The 23,854-nt window shown below is 44.6% G+C and overlaps 1 protein-coding gene across 4 annotated transcripts in view; it reads left to right on the top strand.

Annotated features, from left to right (window-relative positions):
- Positions 1–23,854, top strand: part of ESYT2 (extended synaptotagmin 2) — a 556,590-nt gene that overhangs the window by 438,562 nt on the left and 94,174 nt on the right. For all 4 annotated transcript variants that reach the window (XM_086941503.1, XM_086941502.1, XM_086941501.1 and 1 more), the window contains exons 10-12: positions 3,149–3,231; positions 13,392–13,440; positions 23,119–23,208. In XM_086941503.1, coding sequence (XP_086797629.1) covers positions 3,149–3,231; positions 13,392–13,440; positions 23,119–23,208 — 222 coding nt within the window. The remainder of the gene's footprint in view (positions 1–3,148; positions 3,232–13,391; positions 13,441–23,118; positions 23,209–23,854) is intronic.

The following is a 23,854-nucleotide window of genomic DNA, read 5'->3' as shown; positions in this document are numbered from 1 at the left end:
GGAACAATCTTCAAAGTTAGCCATGAATGGAGGAGATAAGATGATCCTGTTGGTGGTTATTGGTTATAGCTAGAATGAGGAATTTCCAAACCGAGACAGGACATGGGTCACACGGGACCTGTATTTGCTATTCTGCAAGAGCTTCTCCACAATGCACCTAAACAGGAGGACAAAGGACTTCATTCATTATTTTTGTTTGAATGGGAAAGTGGTTGCGCTGAAAAAAGCTTCTACGTTAGAATGGAGATGAAGCATTTTTCCTTTTTTTCCCTCTTTTAAATCGAATTGCAGGTTTTCTTTCTCTAGTATGGATCCTTCCTCTTTGCACTTTGTGCTGCCTGACCACTGTGAAGTTCTTGGCTCCAGCACAGTGCCACTAAGCAGGTAGTAGGAAAAGATGCGCTGTCTTGCCTCCACAACATGGAAAAAAGATGGTGCTGGTGTCCACGTTTACAAATGGTGTCTCTTTAACATAGCAAACACAAGGAGATGATGGATGGAGCGCTGAAACTTTTCAGACACTCACCCCCAGTCACAGATCTGGGTTGAATCCATCACCATTCTTTAGCTCACTTCACCACCTCAGTTCAGACCCAGCTATATGCAAATCAGTCTTGACCCTGTCTCTTTAACATAGTCAACCATGAAAATAGAGTTTCAGATGCACTCCTAGTAACTCAGAGTTTTAATGGTTATGCAATTTGGTGCGTGCAATTGGAAATGCACTTTCTGTTTCATAGTGATTATTAAGTCTGTAATAAGCTTCTAGTGATGTGCCCAGAGGACTCGATGATGCACTGCTGTATATACTGCTTAATCTGATTCAGTTCATTAGGTGAACGATCTGTTAATTTCACATCACATTCATTATCAATTTAGTAGTGTTGTGAGTATTGAGTGGCATTCAGTTGTTCTTCAAGGTTCCTACTCCCAATGCAATTTGGATATCTAAATCCTTCATCACGCAGGGATGTGGAATTTAACAAAATATCTACTTGTCCATGGGGAAGCTTGCTTCGTAAATGTACTTGTGTTGTAACAAACTCCACTTGTCCTTTTGTGCCATCTAATGCGGCGACAAATTATGGCAGCAATCTCACTATATAAGAGCTCTGAAATAGCCTCTCTGATTATGACAGAGCTACTTCCATAGAAGGGTTTGCCTACTAGCAATTCCCTTATGTTGCCACGTTTCCTCAGATCTACAGACTGGGGATGAAGGTAATGGTAAGCAACAGATCCAGGTTTGAAATGCCCTTTTAAGTCTGTGCAAACCTACTAACTTGCATGTTTAAGGGTTTTCACCAACTCTTTTCTAATCTTTTCCAAAACTGAGAAAGATTGGAAATTTAATCCTGACAATGGCAGACATAAAACGTCTTCCAGGGTTGGGAAATAAGTGGTTGTGGACTTGAAACGCTCAGATTTTTGCATGAGTAAATCTATACCTGCATTTTTGCTACTGCAGTTCACAAATATTTTCTAGGCCTACCATTTCTTGGCCTACTTCTGTAAAGTCTTGTGAATTCACAAAGGCTGTATATCTGCACTTAATGCAAGCACATGGGTGAACGTTTGATAATTTATTTTATAATTGGGGCCCTAATTAGGTCTTGCATTAACCATGATCTTTTGTGTTTATTACAATTCTCTCTCTCTCTCTCTCTCTCTCTCTCTCTCTCTCTCTCTCTCTCTCTCTCTCTCTCTCTCTCTCTCTCTCTCTCTCTCTCTCTCTCTCTCTCTCTTATATATATATATATATCTCATCTAGCTTCACTGTGGGTGAGAGCATGCTGGTCTTTCACAATGAGCATCTCAACACACAGTTGTTTTGTTCAGTGCAAGGAACAACTATGGCAATGTGTACTTTTTGAGACCAAACCAATTTCTTCGTTTGCCAATGTTTGTTATAATGATGAGGACCTGGCTGATCCCACACCAATAAGGTTTTACAAAAAGCATGCCAAAACAAGTCCCGCTTTGACAAAACCAAAAGGCTGATCAACAATTTCAGCCCTACTGCCTTTACCAATGCTTGTTTATTTTTTTTGTTTCCCATAATCTCATTAAAACTATGTACACTGATTTTACATTATGAATATTTTTGTGAAATACTAGCATACATCAACACATTTTACTAAATGATGCTGCAAAGAAATGGTACCTAAAAGTTTACAGTAGTTTAGCAAAATATCTTTGCATTTTTTTAATGAACATTTTATTTTGAAAGCTTAGAATCATCAATCTTGGTTTCAGGCTTCTGCATATATTTGCATCTAATCAGAGAGCATTCTGGGAGCATTGGAGAATATTAATACATATTGACCTCAGGGTCAAGCCCCTTTCAGCATAGGGGGGTGCCCAACCCTACAGGAGGTCCGACCTCGTCAAGGGCCCCTATTCAGCCCATGTCCAATGAATATCTGTGATGTATGGTCGACTCGGGCCCCTCTTCCTAATCTGCTCGGGGACCCTATCACTTAGCTTTATGAGCTATGTCTAACAGAATGCAAGACAAGGTTCCTATTTAGAGATGAATCTTACGAGTGATCACAGCTCATGGAGGTCATTTTATCCGCATAAAAAGTGTGATCCCAACGCCAGGGAACTGGGGGAAAGTCTGGCTATCAATAATAGCATGAATAAAAGTGCTCACTCAGAATATTTAAGCAGAGTCATTATTAGGAAGATAGCAATCTTTAAGCGAAGTGCATTGTGTATGCAACTTGGTGTACTTGTTGAATCCTGTGGGCATCATTAAAACAGTATGGTTACCCGTCAATGAATCATTACCTCTCTTTGAAGTTGAAAAGACATGTAGGAGCATAAGCATTGAAGTGCCATCGAAGGCAGTTCTTACTGTAACATGTGAGACTTCTCACCGTCTGAAATGTAACAGACAGCCTGTATTCTGCCAACATCAGTGTGTGCCTATGGAGTATCGGCAGATGTCTGAAGATGTGAAAAACACACACTTTCTAATCACAAGGTTAAACCGCCTAAAGGTTTTAAATAAATGTAAGCAATTTAAAAATACGTGTAACACAAACTGTCAGTGTGCCTTGTACAAAAACGATACCAAAATTAATTTATATTGCAGTCGATCCTGATACTCAAGATATATTTATTGTTCCTTGTTTACCTTTAGGCATTAGTGTATGAAAGTCCTGGGCAAGAGCTTGAGATTGAACTTTTTGACGAAGATACGGACAAAGATGACTTTCTGGGAAGGTAAATATACTACACTGGTGACTGGAATTTGTCAGTGCTCTGTTTTTTGGTAAATGTTACTCTTTACACTGATGATAACCTAGAGATAAAATGAACATTCTCTCCTGACAAGCATGCACGTGCCTCTTTATTCTTATAATGATGTTATTTGTTAATAAATTAAACTTTTTGTTTAGGTTAAAAAATAGAAATTTTGCTCAAGGCAAAAAGATATGTTCCTAAAATGACCGACTTACTGCTCATGTTTTTCGATCTTGTGATGTCTGATATATTGTAGAACATAATTGGCTCTGTAGGAAATTGGGTTATTGGTTGAGAGGAGGGGTGAAGACTTCCCTACTCAAGCAGCAACCACAATTCTTGTCAGGGTGAAACACAAGCAAACTCTGGTAGCTTGGTACAAAAGCAGTCAGGCTTAACTTAGAGGCAATGTGTAAAGTATTTATGCATTAATTCAAACTGTAATAAAGTGAAAACCCAACAGAATAACAAGCCCACCCCAATTTAGAAAAATAGTCAAATTTAATAAATTGACACGAAAACGACAAAAGTCCAATTAGTAGAACCGGAGAAATATATTTTAAAGATTTAAGTGAAAACAGTTCTTAGAAACACAAAGGAGCAATTGTGGTTATCAAGTCGTGCCAGACCTGTTCAAAGTCACTAGTTCAGGCTGACCACGAATTAGCACGGGCTAGGTAGAGCATTATTGAGAGGCTGCTAGTCGAGCGCTCAGCTCTTGTTTTACCTGCGTTTGAATTTTCCCTTGTGTCCGATCCCCCCCTGCACCTGCACCACATTTTAAGAATTATTTTAGGAATCTTTAAAAAAAACGGAATTATTTTAAAATTGAGTTTAGAATTCTCCAATTGAACGCTCCTACCCTCGTTTGGGCTGAGAATTCATTTCTCTCGGTCCACGATCCCTGGGTGCTTGTTTAGACCAGGTCCCGGGCTCGATCCCGTTTTGGCGGCCATCTTAGGTGGGGTCACATTCGAAGAGCGGTCTAGTCGCCCTATAAAAGGAGGGCTTAGCTACCAGACCGGAGATAGAGCATTATTGAGAGGCTGCTAGTCGAGCGCTCAGCTCTTGTTTTACCTGCATTTGAATTTTCCCTTGTGTCCGATCCCCCCCTGCACCTGCACCACATTTTAAGAATTATTTTAGGAATCTTTAAAAAAAAACGGAATTATTTTAAAATTGAGTTTAGAATTCTCCAATTGAACGCTTCTACCCTCGTTTGGGCTGAGAATTCATTTCTCTCTGTCCACGATCCCTGGGTGCTTGTTTAGACCAGGTCCCGGGCTCGATCCCGTTTTGGCGGCCATCTTAGGTGGGGTCACATTCGAAGAGCGGTCTAGTCGCCCTATAAAAGGAGGGCTTAGCTACCAGACCGGAGATAGAGCATTATTGAGAGGCTGCTAGTCGAGCGCTCAGCTCTTGTTTTACCTGCATTTGAATTTTCCCTTGTGTCCGATCCCCCTTGCACCTGCACCACATTTTAAGAATTATTTTAGGAATCTTTAAAAAAAACAGAATTATTTTAAAATTGAGTTTAGAATTCTCCAATTGAACGCTCCTACCCTCGTTTGGGCTGAGAATTCATTTCTCTCGGTCCACGATCCCTGGGTGCTTGTTTAGACCAGGTCCCGGGCTCGATCCCGTTTTGGCGGCCATCTTAGGTGGGGTCACATTCGAAGAGCGGTCTAGTCGCCTTATAAAAATAGTCCCTTATGGCTCCGCGCAGCGGACGCGTGCAGTGGACGCGCCGGACTTGCGCCGGAGTTTCACCAGAGTCAAGCCCGTCTGTGCCCGTCCGGGCCCAGACGGGACCAGGGCCGACTCGAGCCCCCATCAAGCCACATCGGTCAGGTACACGATGGATGAGCTTTTATCCTATAAAACACCGAAGTATGCCACATGTTGTTATATTGCTAAAGGTGGAAAACGTTTTAGGGGATGCAGAGTCTGCCAATTGCATCTAGGAGCAACTACCCCCACTACCCTGCGTCGTCTTTCCCTGCTGAATTGCAGATCCCTTCCCTGCCACGCTACGGAGATTAACTCCCTACTCCTGGACCACAAGGTTGATGCCTTGTTTCTCACTGAGACTTGGCTATCTGACGCCTCGGGTCGGGACGTGGTTACAGCGCTGGCGCCGGGATATTTGATCTACCATCTTGACAGAGGCGCAGGGAGGGGGGGGGGGCTTGGCCATTATCTATAGGGAATCACTGGGCTGCAAAGCATGGGAGGCAGGGGTGAAAGATTGTGAGAGCTGCCAATTCTCCCTTAAATTCTCCCCTACCTGCACGCTGACAGGCCTCCTAGTTTATCGTCCACCTGGGAGTGTGGGGGAGTTTACATCTTCGCTTATGGAAACTACCACTCTCCTGGCCTCGGCTTCGTCCAACTTTATTCTGTTGGGAGATCTCAACTGCCATTTTGATGAGGCAACTGACCCAATGGCAACTAATTTGATGAGCGAGCTGACCGCCCTGGAGATGAATCTGATAAACACCGGGCCCACACATGTTAAAGGGCACCTTTTGGACCCCTTCTTTACGAACATGATGGGTTTATCAGCTATGCCCCCTCTCGTTCTTCCCTGGTCTGATCACTCACTGATCATGGCAAACTGGGAGGTAAAGGAAGATGATACCCTCCCACCCAGGAAATTTAGAATAGACAGGGCATGGTCAAGGCTCCCGGTAGAGGACTGGAAGGCCCGGTTGGAGGGCTCCCAGCCCGAGAAAGGTCAGGATCCAGTGACTGCAGACGCTATGATGAGGAACTGGCTGACCAACGCAGTGGACCATGTGCTTCCACTCAAGAAGATGCTTATTAGGGATAAGAGAGTGGGGTCCGCCCCATGGTATTCCCCAGAGCTTAGAACCCTGAGAAAGAACTGTAAACGGGCGGAAAGACTATGGAGGAAGAACCCGGAGACAGAGAGCAGGGAAAAATACCGTAGGGAATTAAGGACGTATAAACTTGCTATACGCGCTGCAAAGGCCTCCTTTTTTGGGGAGAGAGTGAGTCATGCTGCGTCCTCATCCAGGGAAGCCTTTCTAGTGATGAAGGAGCTTCTTAAACCACCGGATCCCATTCTTGTTCACGACAGACCACAGGAAAAATGTCTGGAATTGGCCACTTACTTCAAAGATAAAATTGACACCATTATTAGTTCTCTCCCCCCGGTGATGGGAACCCCGGCCCCGTCTGAGGACTTAAGCATGTCGGAAAATCTATTGACGTCTTTTGGCCCCGTAACCTCAGGCGAAGTACTGAAGGTCCTCGGGAGCTTGAAGAGTGGCTCACCTCGAGACCCAGTCCCAATGCGGTATTTAAAGCAGGCTGCCCCATCGATAGGAGAGCCTTTGACCGATTTGGTCAATCTCTCCTTCGCTCATGGCACGGCACCGCCGGACTGGAAGAGCGCAGTCGTTAAAGCGCTTCTGAAGAAGCCTGGCTTAGATCCACAGAACTTAGCCAATTTCAGGCCCATCTCCTTGCTACCAGGGATTAGTAAGGTTGCCGAGAAACTGGTTAACCGCCAACTGTCCAACTTTCTCGAGGAGAATGGTCGGTTGAGGGACTCCCAGACGGGATTCCGACCGGGTCATGGAACCGACACGGCTCTGCTAGCAGTCGTAGAGGAGGCCAGAAGCACTTTGGATACAGGGGGGTCAGTGGCAGTGATCCTCCTGGACCTAAGTGCGGCCTTCGATACTGTCAACCATGGAGTGTTGACACAACGCCTAGCAGAGTCAGGTGTCACAGGAGTGGCCCTGGAATGGCTGGCCTCTTTTCTGGAGGGGCGTACCTTCGAGGTTTGGGAAGGCAACGCAAAATCTCCTCCCCTTCCACTTCACTGTGGGGTGCCTCAGGGCTCATCCCTGAGCCCCACGTTATTTAACGTGTATATGGCACCCCTGGAGGGTGTGGTGTCTCCGTTTGGCTTTAAGACCATAAGCTATGCGGATGACACTCAGCTAGTGGTGGGTCTGACACAGCTGGAGAAACAGCCTGAAACGCTCCATTCATGCCTAAGAGAGGTGTTTGACTGGATGACCAGGTCATCGCTCAAATTGAACGGCTCAAAAACTGAGCTGATGATCTTGGGCCACTCAAGTTTTGCCCTCTCGCCGAGCAGCTGGCCCAACTGTATGGGCACTCCGCCTGACCCAAAGAAGGAGATTAAGAGCCTGGGGGTCTGGCTGGAGCCTGATCTGTCCTTTAGGACACACGCCAAAAAGATCACTGGCGTGTGTTATGGACTGCTCCGATCGGCCCGTAAGGTTCTCCCCCTCTTACCTGAACTCTCCCGGAAGCTGTTAGTCCAAGGTCTAATCATCTCACGCCTGGACTACAGTAATGCACTCTTTCTTGGAGCACCGGAAGCAACGTTCAAAATCCTGCAACAAGTGCAGAACGCGGCAGCCAGGCTGCTGCGGAACGTTCCGGCCAGGCAATTAGCCAGGCCCGCTCTAAAGGCACTCCATTGGCTCCCGGTCAAAGAGAGAGTGACCTTCAAGGCCCTCTGTATTGCTCACAAGAGCATTCAGGGGAAAGGACCTGCTATTCTGAAGGACATGATTCGGCCCTATAAGCCCACTAGAGCCTTACGCTCCGATAATAAACACCTCCTTCAGATAAAGAGAATTAGGAGAGCCCGTTCAGGTGGCAGGAGCTTTTCTATTCATACTGCACACGCCTGGAACTCCCTCCCACTCTCACTACGCTCTGAACCAAACCTGCTCAGGTTCCGGAAACATCTCAAAACTTATCTATTTCCAGAATAATTCCAGATCTGTTCTGCTCCACACAGGTAGCTTGCTCTGATTCTCTATAAGCGCTGGGATGCCTCTGGGTAACCGTGCGCGGTACAAAATTCGTTAATAATAATAATAGGTACAGAGACCAAGTTGGCTTGGTTAACAAAGTTCCTTAAATCAGGGTTTTAAAGCGCTTCAAGGAACCATGCAGAGGATGCATCACATAGCTATGGTCGCACAGTGCGGTTCTATTAACGCTGCAGGGCTGCAATGTGAGGTCCTGCAAAGAGATGTGTTGCGCAGCAATAGTTTCAAGAAGCTGCGAGGCAATGCATCACGCTTCGTTAGGTCTGCTAAGACCACACCTGGGCTGTCAGAGCACCTTGAGGCCCCCTTCCAAGGGTCCAGGACTGGGTGTAACTGCTTTGGGGGCAAAACACAAAGCAGGCAAAGTGGAGGTGCTAGGTTCAAGGCGGTTGGAGCCTTTTCTGTCCTAGAGTTTGTGAGCAGGAGGCCAGCCAACTAGCCCTTGGAGCCACTCTGGTAGTCCTGGGTTCAAGATGCAGGTCCAGTCCTTCTCATTCAGGCAGTAGAGTAGGAGACATTGCAGGGCAGCAGAGCAGTCCTTTTGATTCTTCCACAGGTCCAGAGCTGTATTGAAAAGTTGGGTCTGAGCGTCCAATATTTATATCTGGTGCCCACTTTGAAGTAGGAGAAGTATATAGAAGTTTCTCCACCCCTAGGTGCTTGAGACTTCCTGCCTCCCTGCCGTCACCCCAGCTAGTCTGGGGACACAAGAGATAGTGTTGAACCCTTTGTGAGTGTGCTCAGGCAGAGCCTTTATGATGTGCAAGTGTGGTAGGTGACTGCTCCTCTCCCTCATAAAGTCCGAGATGACCCACCCTGTCAACACCTATTTCCCCTTTGTATCACTGTATGAGAGCAATAAATACACAAAGTCCATCTGTTAGTTACACCTAGTCATGTGACCCAGGATACAGGCTGCAGGCACCAAATGGTTGGGACAAGACATTCCCAACTTTCTAAAAGTGCTATTTTCATAATTGTGACTTAAAATTCGACTTTACCATTAAAGGAGCTTTAAAATTACAATTCCATAGGTGCCAAACTCGACATTCCCAAACGAAAGTTATCACTTATTATATGTAATAATGGAACCCGATGTTAACCTATGGATTGGTAGGCCTTCCAGTAGTAAAAAACGAATTGAAGAGTTTTTCACTACCAGGACATGTTAAAGTTTAAAGTACATGTCCAACTTTTTCAATACTACACCAGTAGTGGCTGCTACCGGACCTGGGTGGTCAGGTGGGGGCGGAGGCCGGGGTTGGGGGGGGGGGGGGTAAATGTTTTTTTCTTAAAAACACTTACCTGTGACAGCCGGATGCCGCCTCTCTTCTGTCCTCTTCTTCCTGTCTCCGGTCTGCAGCATGATGCAGGAAGCAGCAGGAAGCACCCTCCCAGGCTCCCAATAGCAAATCACAACGCTGCAATGCAATGTTGTGATCGGTAGCCAGGGGCTGGAGTGGAGAGGTGGGCATGTTCTCCATGCAGGCTGTAATGCAGCCTGCATGAAGAACAGGGAAAGTGCCCATTACTATTTTGGGCAGCTCAAGAGGGCCGACCAAACAGTCATTTCCATTTAGGAGTGTGCAACCCCCTCATCTGCTGCTCTTCTGTAGTCAGAGCAGTCCTGTCCCGCCCTAAATCTGCAGCAGCAGAATGAAACATAAAATGATAATAACGCAAGTTGTTATGATTTTATGTTCCCTTTACTTCACTGCTGTGAAGTAGTGGGGCGACGCTCCTCCAGCCTTAGCATGGGAGACGCCACTGTACTATACCCTGCCCTCTGGGCTATTTAGGGCCTACCCTAGGGGTGACTTATATGTAATAAAAAGGAAGGTCTAGGCCTGGAACGTTTGCAAGGTGGAAATGGCAGTTTAAAATTGCACACAAAGGTGCAATTGCAGGACTGAGACATGTCCAGGGCTGCTTAAGAGGGTGGGACAATCAGTGCTGCAGGTCCACTAATAGCATTTAATTTACAGGCCCTGGGTACATGTAGTGCTACTTTACTAGGGACTTAAGGAAATCAAATGTGCCTTTGAGTGTAAGCCAATCTTACCATGTTTAAAGGACAGAGCACAAGTACTTTAGCCCTGGTTAGCAGTGGTAAAGTATGCAGAGCCTAAAAGCCAACAAAACTAGTTCAGAAAACAAGAGGGTGAAGGCACAACGTTTGCGTATAACCCTGCAGAAAGGACCAAGTCCTACAGGCTTCTTTATATTTTAAGTTAAACCACCATCTGCCTTATTCGCAGATATGAACCAGTCATCACCACTGGTTTATGCCCTAATTGTTTACTGGGCTCTTTACTCTGAGAATTTTCGCTGATGGGCGTTTTTATGAAATACTTGGTTACCCTAAGAAAGATGTCTCATAGGATTAGGAGCCATTAGCTCGCCTTCACGAAATACACCGAGCACAAAACTGTTAGAGGAAGAGCGGTGACTCGTAATGGAAGAAAGCTCCATTTTAAAAAGTATCATGCGTGCCTCGATGGGCTGAAAATGGCCTTTGTGTTTTCCAGGGCATAGCAATTCATTCGTTCTCTGTTGATATCAAAAAGGATCACATACGCTGGTAATTCTTTGTGAATACGTTGCCCAGTGGCTGAGATGTCCAGTTGCAAGTCACAAGTACTCTATCTGAAATTGTTTAGCAAATACAATCCTATATTGAAATATACAAACCGATAGAGAAATTGTCGCTTAGCACATATGAACCGCTGATCAAATGTAACGAGCCTTGACTGGAAATTAAAACCAGCCCAGGGAAAAAATGTTCAAACCAGCTGCACACTGCTGGAGAGCCTGGCTGCAAAGGGGACATAGTGGCTTTCATGGTTGCGTCAAAGCAGCCCCCGCCCCCACCTTCTGGGAAAATGCCAGAACGGGGAATTGTCATAACGTAAGTACAACACGAGCGCCATTAATAAACTAATGATAGGGGTCTGTGATGCCTTTATCTTTGCGTTTTAAGGCCTTGCCTTTCCTCGAGTACCATTGGCGTTTTAGCGTCCATTGCTTTCATCACAAGTATGTGTGGTAGTGAAATCCTCCACTCAATAGGGAGTTATTTATTCGCAAAATAACAGGCCTGATTTTAGGTGGGTGTCCTATTACCGATGGGAAGGGTTTTGCCCAGATTTACGTCGACTTGTAACACCATAATTAATCAGGAAATAATGATCAAACATAGGGCTCCCACCTACTTTGCGTCGCACAGGAAAACCAGTATTACTGTTAATAACAAACATTACCTTTCTGTCCCATACACATATGGCCAAAACAGACTGCTGGTGCAGGTTAGCCATACGTTTGGATTTGCATTGAATGTTTAATGTTTGTAAGTTTCAATTAATCACAGTCTATATTTTTCAATCAGTGCTCAATAAAAGTTATGTTTATCATAGACGTGTGCTAGTAGCTCGATTAGATAATTCTAATTCCATTCACACAAGTTTTAGTGTCCGTAATGGTATTGAGTGTTATATTAAAAGTTTGAATAGCCCCTCATCAGAAGGAAAATTGAAATCTAAACACACAAGCGACTGATCGCTCACAAAGAGTGGGATGGTAAACTTACAGTGATACTAATTGCGATGTCCAATTTTAATATAGGTTCATTTGAGAAGTAAAATCATGCCTAATTTCACGAGGATATAGAGATTATTGATAAAAATGTAGTCACATTAATGAAATTATATCCTATTGATGAAATCACTGAAAACCTTGATGAACAAATCAAGAATGCTGAATAGTTATGATTACTGTGGGTAGGCTATGGAGAATCAATGTGTATCTTCTCAAGAAGAGACTGTCTCTCATCCGGTATGAGGTGTCTTGCGGGATACTATGTGGCAGAATGAGAGGTGGTCATCTCCCTATTTCAGTTGACGGCATGAAAGTCATGAGATCAGTGCTCGAGGAGCTCTCCTGTTGTAAATTTCTATGTCAACGCTTCTGTAAAAATATTCCTTGTCAAAGGAAACCCTCTCACTGCAGGTAACTTGCGTGAGCATGTAAAGTGTAATAAAAAATGGTAAATCCTTGTGAAGAGTGCGTAGAATTAGGAATACAAATACTTTGCAAGGATACTTATAGCAATATTAAACAAACATCTTGGAAGATAAATAGTCCGTATGGTGAATAAGACCCTAGGGGACTTTTTTTTCCTAATAACAGACCTCATCCATACTTTAGATGAGATGCTACGTTACCAAGATGTCATCTTCCACATGGGTTAATACCTTGCATTTGGGGTGCAAAACTATAGGCAGTGAACTGAAATCAGAATGCTGAGCTGGTATGATGGACTAGTCTTCTCATACACCGAGGAGGTACACTGAGTTGGTTAGGCAAGGTGTTACTGCTAGTCAAGGAGGTGCACATTTTTAAACCTTTGCCGTGTGCAGCGTATAGATGTGGGACCTTTCCTCGGGCTAAGGATCTGGAGACCAGTAACAGCCCTCTCCCTCATCAGTTGGTTGCACTAGTGGTGACTTGAGGTGCATCACCTACATACTACTTTGGGTGTCTAGTGCATCTGGTTTCCATGTGCCTCCTTTCCAGATTCTAGGGGTCACCCTTGCTCCAGAGACTAGTCAGCTTCAAAGGGAGCCAGAAGAACCAATTGCACTGGATCAGCGTAGTGCTGACATTTTAAAACCTTATGATGGTTCGTCCCAGATTTTGGATTTTGCAAAAGGACCTCTCCCCTTCTGGAGCAGACGGGCTAGATCCGAGTGTAGAAGGTTGTTTGACTAACTGTCTCCTCGACCCTTTCCTCTGGTGCTACCCAAAATAACTCTCCCTAATTCTAAAACTCTTATCTCTAGAAAGCACTTAGACTTCATATAGGCTTTTCTCCAGTAAGTGGTTCAAACACTACATCACTCACCAGACTGAGGCAATACACAATACACCCTTCATGTAACATCTCATATCTGGGTTCTTGCACTCTCACCGACCACTTCAAAGCCAGAGACATGATCTCTCCTGTGCACAGTCTTATGATCACAGGAATGGGTAGACGTACACTGTCTTGTACTATGGACTCAAAACATGCATATGTGTTGAGGAATGGGATGGTAATTTCAACATGCTCTGTTCACAAAGCACACTGCCTGAAAGCGAAGCACACAAATTGTCCTCAGGTCTTTACAGGATGGTCATTATTATATTTGCACAGGCATGAGCATAAATGCTAATTAAACCACTGTACTTTTTTGGACTGTTTCTGTGAAGGCTCACTCTCTTGTCTTTGCTAACTGAAGTGTTTTGATCTGCTTTCAGCCTCATAATTGATCTGAAGGAAGTTCAGAAGGCACGCGTGGTAGAAGAGGTACATTTTCAATGAATGATATTATGCCACTGCTTGACTTTGACTTTGACTGTACAGTTGTTCGCGATCTAACAAGATGATCACCATGTGCAATCATGATTCAACAGGCAAAGGATTAAAAATAAATTAGAACTGTAATTAAAAAAAGTGGACTTGACTACATTTTCCGGCTGTCTTGTACGGTAATCTCACCTAGTTATGTGTAATCCACCTTTAAGAATGTTACAGAGAAGAGTGTACTGTTTCCTAAAGAATAAGAATGTGAGTCAATCTGTGTTATTTCAATATGGACTTTTCCTTCATGCCTGTAAACCCAAATGCTACAAATACAGTGGAGTAGAGCCACTTTCACCTGAACAGGACTGTGTTGAAGGTGGTGAAAGGGAGGATTCAACAGCAGTTATAGGAGGGCATTTGTGTCACTAGCGGATCTGCTGGATCAAGTGTTGGCCTGTCTGTGGATGGGATATGGTTATTAGGGAGTCGGTGCTGGAGTCCACTAGTTCAACATGGATGTGCATTGTCCTAACTGTGCAGTCAGTCGCTCCTGCACGAAAAATGTGTAATACCCTTAATTCATCTTTAATTAGCCAAAACATTGCATCTCACCCTCCAACTCACTTTTCTACGGACAGCCATTTGCCAAGTAGTCTTCTTTGTGCAATAACACAGTATCCTGTGTATCATTTTTTCAACTACTCCTCTTGCTCTAGAGTCACATTCACTACCTTGTCCACATTCTCTATCCTATCTTCCAACCTATTCTTTACCAATATCAGTATCCTTTTTAAAAAAAACATATTTCTATTGACATTTGTATTTTAAGACATTTTTACACATATATAACTATTTAAATTACATTTCTTAATCATCACTAAGGTATTTCTACATATATTCTAGCCGGGTAACAGATTTTAATATTGACCATCGTTGTTCCGGGTTTACCTTCACCCTCCCTGAATCATGTCTACCAGTCAGTGGTTCACTTTATCCTTCTTTTCCCTGGACAATGCCTATCGCTACTTCCCGGTCCCATCGCAGTGAGTGGCCTCCCGCCGCACACCCGGGCTTGGTAATTCCTTCATTGATCCCAGCTCCTTATTATAAATCATAAACAATTAACAAAACTTCATGCAGAAGGGGGTCTGTGGATGCGCTATTGCTCATTAGTTACTTTAAGCTTTAAACGCCATATAGTGCATGTCTCCCGAGGGGGAGGGGGGTATGGGGGGGGGGTCTTCCTTCTGTTTCTAATCCGTATTGGGGCACATAGCCACATCTCAACCAGAGGTCTGTATTTACCTTTTTAGTGCTTATCTATTCATGTCAGTCCCTGTCGAAAGTTGGCCATCTATTGTGATAAAACTTGGGTCACCCACTATCACTCCCAGTCTCCTCTTCTGTATTCCAGTCTTGTTCTGGATTCTCCCAGACCGCCAGTGCCTCCTTCCAAGGTCCGCTATAGGCCGCTTCCGAATGACCCTCGATTCCTCCCACCTGAGGGCTCTACCCTCCTCTCCAGCCCAAATAATGACGTCTCGATTCCAGCTGGTTACCTGTGGCCCAGAAGATGACTTCCACTCTAGGGCTATCCTTCGCTAGTCCCAAGGCCAAATCAATTAATCTATTCCCCACCTTCCGTTTAGTTGGTCGTGGAAAAAGTCCTAGTAAGCAGGTCTCTATCGTGGGGGCTAGTTCCCTCTTTAGCACTTCCTTGATCTTGGCTAGAATCCCCTCCCAATATGTATGGATAATGCTGCAGCTCCAAGTCATGTGTATAAAGCCCACGTCTGCATGCTTACACCTCAGGCAGTTTCTCACTTCTCCACCACACATGACATTTAGTCTGTGAGGAGTCATTTTTTTTTGTAAATATGTTTTTATTGCAGAGTTATAAACAAAGCATCCAAGTAGGTCCACCTTCTCACTCTTGACATCTCAAAGCACAATCTCGTCAATAAAATTGCACACAGCCATTCAGCCCACATCCCGGAGGCTGGACGGCGTAGCAGTACATTCCACAAAAGATGTCATGGTGGCCATCTCATAGAGCTGTCTGGTCAACAACGTAATTTAGTATCTGCATTTTATACCCTCCAAACTCCCTCCCCCAATTCACCGCCAATTACAGTCAGTCACCCATAATGGGTGACGCCAGTAGCATCAGTGCCCGCACTATGTAGTCTATTCTAGTGCCCTCCCGTGGTGATATTCTCTGGGGACTATCGATAACCCAATCCATGTGTATACAAAGTGTCTCGGCCTGGATATCCTCTTCCTTCAGTTGTAGCCACAATTCCCTACCGCAGGCACTCCGCCTGTCGCTACAGCGGATCCCTTGTAATCCCCCCTACCCTTCCCTCCCCCCCAACTGCTGCTGATGCGAGTTGTAATTGTAGGTTATGACTCAAGAGGTCGCCACTTAACGATTCTATGCATTCGTTCTGGCAAGCCCCATGGAACCCCCCTCTCCGAATGTCTTTACTCTTCGTCCTCTGTCAGATGAGTCTGTGAGGAGTCATGTAGATCATGTGTATGTAGTTAAACTGTGTGTATTTGAGTCTAGTGTTCCGTGATATCTGCTTAGGGAACCAAAGAACTGTACTCCATTCTGCATTAATAGGCTCTCTATCTGCCACCCTCTCCCACCTTTTCCGGAGCTCCCTCAGTGGGGCAATAGACGGGGAGACCAATGCCCCATGATGCCACTTCACTTGGTGCCTCGTGGTACCTAAGGTGATCACCGTGTGTAGCACCGGATGGGTCGCCGGCTCCTCCCTACCCACGTCCCACAACTGTCCAAAGGTGCGGATAAAAGCCTCATATTGTAGGAACTGGCCCGGGGGAAACCACAGCTGTCCATCAGGTCAGCGACGGGGGGAACAATCCTGATAACAGTCGCCCACAGTGTCCAGACCTATCTCCATTCATGGTGTCAATTGCTCGGACGTAAGCGTCGTCACAGGATCCCCATGAGGAAGCTCACCTAAGGGCAGCCTCGGGTGTACCACAGGGCCCCCCCCAGTCTGCACACGCAGCACCTCCAGGTTTGCAGGGCTGTGAGTTGTAATGTTGACTGATAGCGGGTGACAACTGTCGGTCTCAGTAACTTTGCTAGAAGCGCTTCAGGTCTATCATTTGGTTCCATCAACCTGGTTCCCTCTGCGTTCACGCCCTCCAGCTACTGGGCTAGCAATTGCTGCTGGGTGGGCAGCATATACAGCTCTAAATCTGGCACTCCCAGACCGCCTTCTGTCATGGGACGCTGTAACGTCCTGAGGCATACTCTTTGTCAGCCATCCCTCCATATCCGGTCCCGCACTAATGAGTTCACCTGTCTGAACCACCATCAGGGCATCAAGGTCGGCAAATTCACAAAGAAGTATAATAACCATTGCAACATGACCATCTTAGTCAAAGAGATCCGCTCCATAATGGGCAGCTGCAGAGTGTGCTAGAAAGACACACAAGTTCGGAGGGACTTCAGCGCCCGTCCCAAATTCCCTTCTTTTAGATCTTCCATAGTATGGAAGACATGTATGCCTAGGTATTTGAATGAATGTAGAGCCCAGTTAATGTCAGCCAGTAACATTGCCGGCCTGGGTGCCTGTCCCACCAGCGGGGATAGATAAGTCTTCTTCTTATTGACCCCCAGGCCCGATAGTGCCTCAAACCGCTCCTAGAGTTCTAGGGCAGCTGTAGTGCCAGTTAAATATCCGTTCCCACCAATATCAGTATCCTTGAGCATTCCCTGTTCATCAAACCAATGTATATTTAAACGTGTGATGTTACAGCAAGTCCTTGCCAAACCATTGTCTAAGCTATTCAGTTTAAAAGTGGCCTTGTATGACTTGTGATCAGTTCTCACAGTGATTTCTCGCCTCCACAAAAGTTTTTGAAGTTATAAATTGCCCACATGCATGCCATGGTATGGAGTGTTCTTAATAATATTTTTCTACCTCTCAAAATTTGCACAACACACACTGCAGCCTTAAACACCACATAAATCATTTATATGTGAAAGTGTGAATATGTCTACCAGCACACATTTGTTAACCCTGTGTAGGTTCATACGAACCCAGATCTGCCTGACCCCATTGTGTTAGCCTCTAAAACAGAAAACCATTCTGTTGCTTCAACTAAATGTGTTGTTTTCTCCAGTCCCAGCATATCTAATTCCTTGATCAAAGCCTCTCACAGATTTATGGAAGGATCTTGGAATTACTCGTTACCAGCCTTATCCCCTCTTTTAGGTTTTAATTGAAGGGTGCAACTACACATAATCACGTTCATTCCTAAACATCTTTGAAAATATCTTCCACGCCAACTGGAACATCAGTTGCCTCTTTTCCTGCTGCCTAATTGGGCTGATGACTCTGCAACACCGTTTCAGACATAGAACTAGATACAAACCAAAGGCTCTCTGTCTGGAGAGGGAAGAAAGCATTCAAATGAGAAATAGGATGCTATCTCCCTAAGTTAATAAAATCCATTCAAAGGTATCCTGTGAGACACCATAGAGTCCTAAGAAGAAAAAAAGCAAGGACCCTTATACATTTTTTTAGACTCTCACCAACTCTATTAGCAGCACCCAGGTATCCCTTTATTGGTGAAGTCAGGGTTGGGGTGTCTGTGGGATATGGTGCTCTTCCACCCTATACTAATACAGCAGGTAGGGACACCATATTTCGCAGACACCCCAACCCTGATTTTAATATAGCACAGACACTCACCAATAAAGAGGCTAAGGTATATTTATTCTTTAGACCATGCTTGCTGACAATATTTACAAATGGCAGTGGTGGTCTAATTGGTACCACATCCCTCTCTTTGTGCATTAATTATAAGCATCTCTCCATTGGTGCCCCTCAAGGTAAAAATAACTACACCCCACTACCTAAGGTGCCAAAACACTAAGGCCCAATTGGACCCAGTGAAAACGTTAAACAAGTATATATACCTCGGCACTCTATTAAAATATTTTTTGATTCATACAATTTTTCATACAAGCCAATTTGAACTACCAGTAGGACATAAGATTTTTTCTTACCGTATCAATTTAATATGAGTATAAAACAGAGTTTTGAATCACAAGTTTAAAAGCAGTAACATTGTAATCCAAGAATAGAGAGCTTGATACAATAATCCTCCTTTCAAGCGTTGGACCGGCAGCCGACACGTGTTTAGTTTCTTAGAAACTTTATCAAGGCTTCAATAACTGATCCGGTAAAAAACGAAAAGTTGTATAGGAATGTCTAAGTCTTGTAGTTGGGAATCGTCGGTCCCTAAATGCATTAAAGTTTTTTATCAGAACAAGAACCACGTCCCATATTTTTCAATTGAATCCACTAGTAAGTTACAGTATTAATGGACGAAGAGTCTAGGGCTATGATATGCCCCTGTAGTGAACATGTACTCCCTCACGGCGTGATCGTTCCGACTGTACACTTGTGATTCAAAACTCTGTTAAATTGATATGGTAAGAAAAAATCTTACGTCCTGCTGGTACTTCAAATTGACTTGTATGAAAAATTGTATGAATCAACACAACATTGAATAGAGTGCCGAGGTTTATATACTTGTTTACCATGCTTGTTAACGCTAAGGTATATTTATTCTTTAGACCACCGCAAGGCAATATCCAATATGCTCCCTGGAAAATGATCGAGCCCACCTTCTTTTATAGGGACTAGGGTAAGAGACAATGATGAAGCATACCCTTAATGGAGTGGGTGAAGGTCTACAAAAACAACCTATGAAGGAACTTTGAACTTTTTTCTTGTTAGGACTCAGTTACATAGTAAAATAGTGTCTAACAATCAGGGTGCAGAATACCTTGGTGTGGGTTTGACTCTGCAATTCCACTTCTTTACTCTTGTGATCAAAGACAATATACAGAACTGTACATTGCCTTGGGCTTCATAGTCTTATACATCAGTCATAGTGAAAGATTCTTCTACATTACCAGCATCTAAATTGACATACAAGCCACTACATCGTCAGATTTGTGTCAGTGATTACAAAAAAATTAAGATTTCCATCCACATTATGGAGTGCCTCGCCTCTGAATCAATCAACATGAGAAAATGATTTGCTTCAATATAACTGTCAGCAATGGAAGCTTGAGTTCTGCCTTCCTGTGTTTCCCCCATCATCAATATAATATAATTTGTTTGCCAGTCCTTGAGGACCCCTTTCCTATTCTCTATTATTATTGACAGCACCTGGGGAGGTCGCTGTTGCAGGACATTTGTCTCCACCGCCACCCTGTCCAGTGCTGCCACTAGTTTCTGCTCTTTTGGGGTCCTCCACCGAAACACTGCGGAACCCCGGGACTACAATTCCTGGCACCACTTTCGTCACTTACGCCGCCGACACAGCAAACAAGTGCTAGGAGGGGCACACAAGGATTCCTGGGTTCCCACCTCGCGGTACGCGCGCAGGTGGCCCCGGGTGAAGCCCGGGCCAAGGGCGGGCCCGTTGGAGACCGGAGAAGGCCGGGCCCCCCCTCTATCCACTGCGGCTGCTTAGGTTAGTTGCTGTACGATTGTACGATTATATTTTGTTTCAGGTTGGCTACTATTGTAGCGGGATCTTTGAACTGCCAATTTCCTTCCTTTGCCATAATGACCACTCGTGAGGGCAAAAGCAGAGCAGAAGTGACTGGGGGAAGTCTTGCTGGGACATTGGATCACTTGTTAATCAGAGCCAGCTCAGTCTTAGCGCACAAGATTGGCCTGACTGAGCACCGTCTCTCCCTAGATCTCCTGCAAACTAAACGATCATCACTGGGTGGCTTGGTATCCGCACGCTCCCCGGAACACCCCCTCGCCACTGTGATTGCCTTCCCTGATCCTCTATAAGACGACAGTCAGTCTTTACTGGCGTCTCAGGAAGTATTATCATTATCAGAGGATCCAACCAGCCCTGTACCTGAGGAGGCGGCACGAGGTCGTGCCCTGTGGTACTCTTCCACGCATTGCCACTAGGTCAGTGCTCAAACCATCTTCACAGACCACGGCCCCAACTCCGGAACCTGCCACAAAGAGGGGAGTGCGCCCTCAAAGACAGAAAAAAACAAAATGCAAAAGCTTAATAGGAATGGTGGGGTAATTGCTCCCTCGCCCTCAGCCCCTCCGTCTGTTTCCTTTACTTCTGTTGTCCTGAATGTTGATCCATTGGGTGCCCTCCTTTCCGATGCCCACAAGGCAATGTTGCTTAAAGTCAGGGAACTTTTATCATCATCAATATCCCTGATCCTTGATAGACTGACTGTGATTGAGGAAAGACTATCAAACTTAGAAACGCGTGTCGCATCCAATTTCTCTATCATCGAGGACTTATTGGGGAAAACGTATCGGCCCCCTGAAATTGTAACTAATGCCTTGAGTGTCCCTGTTAATCATATATCCCCCCTGTCTTGCCTCCCCCATCTAATTCTCCCCCTGCCCCGATTTGTAGGCATAGTGGGGAGGGTAGTGGCCCGGAGGTTGACTCTGTACCACTGTGTGGTTATGAAGGTGAGATTGGAAATTTGTCAAGTGAATTTGCTCAGCTTATTCCGACTGCTCCAAGGAGGGAGGGTAGTCACTCAGGGGGCAGGTTCTTAAGCAATCCCAATCAAGATCATCCTAATTGTGGGACTGGAATCCAGTCTAACGTCGCCTATGGGCACTCTAACCGAGACCCCCTTCTAGTACATACTTCTATGGGTCGCAATGAGGGCTCTACGACTCTGCATCTCCCACCGGCCGCTCCTCCTCTGGTGGAGGGGCAAACGGAATCCACTGAGCAGTTAATGTCTAAAACCACGCACTGGCTTAGCGCTCAATTGAAGGTTGAGGGGGCACCGGGTGGGATATCTGTAACCAAATGATAATGGCTAGACCTGCATCTTGGGTTGGTCGCTCCACTAAGGATGGGAGGGGTGACTTTGTAGTTGCCAATTCGAAGAACTCCCATGTCGTCAGATTTTTATTGGGTCATTTGGGGAGCAGGAAACAATGGCGCCCCCCTGGGAAAATATCCTTATTGCCTCCGGGTTCTTTTTATAGACTGAGTCACCCTTTGTCGCATGGGGGCGTTAGCAGACTCACACCACAAAGACCTATGGGTGGCCTCTTTGATCTCAACCTTGCTAACAGATTTACTCCCTTGTCTGGCTTAGATCTGTGCGATTGACTGTCTCCCGTAGTCTTGCCTGTGATAGAGGCTCGAATTACCTGACCCTCACCCTCCTCATTAGGTTATACCCAGGGGGTCTGTGCATGCCAAGGCCTTAAACTGTCAGATCAGGGAGAAGGTAATGATATGAGAACACTTAGTTTCTAATTGCTTCCAACAACCCTCAAACTCATTCAACCTGTTTATCTATTTCCTCCTCATTCATATCTCACCAGGGTTAGTGCATCACAACCTTCAGTGTTTAGTCTGGAACACGGGCTACCCACTATATCTTGGCAAAGTCACTTTCACTTCATCTTTGGGAGATGCTGAGAGGTAGTCTTCCCTTGCTAACTAACACGAATAGAGTAGTGCACGGTGTGCTTGTGCGTGCACCCCTCTTTACACTGACAGGTAGCATCAATCTTCTGCTGGAATATGCAAACACCTTGCTTTATCACATACTGACGTCACCAATGTACACGCATATTGGGTATTTTGGTATTTTTACAAGGGCCACAGAAGCCAAACGCTACCAAAGTTCCCGCCCCACCATACACACAACCCTAACCTGCATAAATCGCTTCCAGCTCCACCACTTGCTGTTCTAAATGCTCCAAGAGTGTTTGCACAGGTAAATCAAGTTAGCACAGTTCGGCACAAATTGGAAATTTAACAACTCCACAGGCCTGAAGTTCCCTTGGTGCCCAGGTAAAGCTAGAAGATGGCGTCCAAAACAGCATGACTGGATCAAATATCCCTGACCTCCATTTCACGCAACATTTGGTACTGAGCAAATATGACCTGTGCATCCTAGTTGCTTCCTCCGTTTCTCGGTATAATGACTTTTGTGCTGTTATTTTATGACACTAAAATTTAATTGAACTCATGGCTGTTGAGAGAAAGAAAAAGGAAAATATTTGACCAATGGCATAGAAAATATTTGTTTTTTGATACTTTTAGTGTAAATAAAAAATGTGTAAAGCCATAGGACAAACGTTATGACATTTCTGCTACCGAACTGTATTGCATGGTGAGATGGAACAAAAGAGGAGGCACTTCGATAGCATGTTTTGGGGAGGCAACGACTTGTGCGTGATGCGAGTAAATATGGAGAGGTTGGTGACCGAGATAGAATAGGCATAAAAGATGGTGCTGAAGGGGCTAAGGATTGGAGACCGGTAAAGATCTGAACACATTAAAAGCAAGTAGGGGAATGGAAAGTCTTGCAGCAAAAAAATCAGCTATTAATCTATTACATTAAGGGGTTTTTAGTTTGAATATTTATATGTAATGTTTTATCATGTAACGCAGCTCATTGATTTCATCACTCGATATTTATTATTATTATTATTATTATTAATAGTGTTTTGTTGAGCGCATACAACCCGGAGGCCTCGTAGCGCTATATTATTACTCAATATCTGGAACCTTTACTCACTGTCTTGTGTTACAGTGCGTTGAACAAAGCTTGTGATTTCACCTTTTAAATGTAATATGCTATTTTCTCTACAGTGGTTCAAATTGGATGAGGCTACCTCTGGAAAGCTGCACCTGAAACTGGAATGGCTGACTCCAAAGTCGAGTGCTGAACATCTTGATGAGGTAGCTTTTCGAAATATGTGTATTGAAATAAAATTCAGCATGCAAACTACTAATAAACTGAACTTGCCCCTCTTCTAGGCGGAATTTAGCAGACACTGCTTTAAGAGACAACTCACCTATAGGGGTGCCCTAGAAGGTTAATCTGTACAAAACAGGGACTAATAGTATGCAATCTCATTAAATCAAGCACACGTTTATATCCTTCAGGGGCCAAAGTATATAGAACTGAACGCAGAGCATACATGTAAAACAAACTGTATCAGAACTATACTACTATTAAGGAAAGGCCTGCAACAATAAATGGAGCAATACTTCTTTGTATACACACTTGCTATGCCTAATGGATTCCTTTGTAGAAAGAGCTTGATTAATCAAATTATTGGCAGTTGCCAAATAAGCCCAGTTTACATCAGTCAGCATTCTAGCCAGTATGTGGATGTCACGTTTATTTGCAGTGTAAAGCGACGTAGTACACATTCTAATGACACAGTAAGTATGCACATTCGAAAGTTTTTTTTGTTTTAATACGTAGTTTGATGTTCAGTTTTAACGAATGCCTAAACCGATGTACTCAGCCTGGAGAGTGCGAAACAAAACAAGACAAGTTACCAGTGTAAATAGTTGGAAGAATGGATTTAAATTTTTT

The sequence above is a fragment of the Lissotriton vulgaris genome, chromosome 10, assembly GCF_964263255.1.
Source record: "Lissotriton vulgaris chromosome 10, aLisVul1.2, whole genome shotgun sequence".
Taxonomy (NCBI): domain Eukaryota; kingdom Metazoa; phylum Chordata; class Amphibia; order Caudata; family Salamandridae; genus Lissotriton; species Lissotriton vulgaris.
This window is presented reverse-complemented; position numbering and strand designations above follow the sequence as displayed.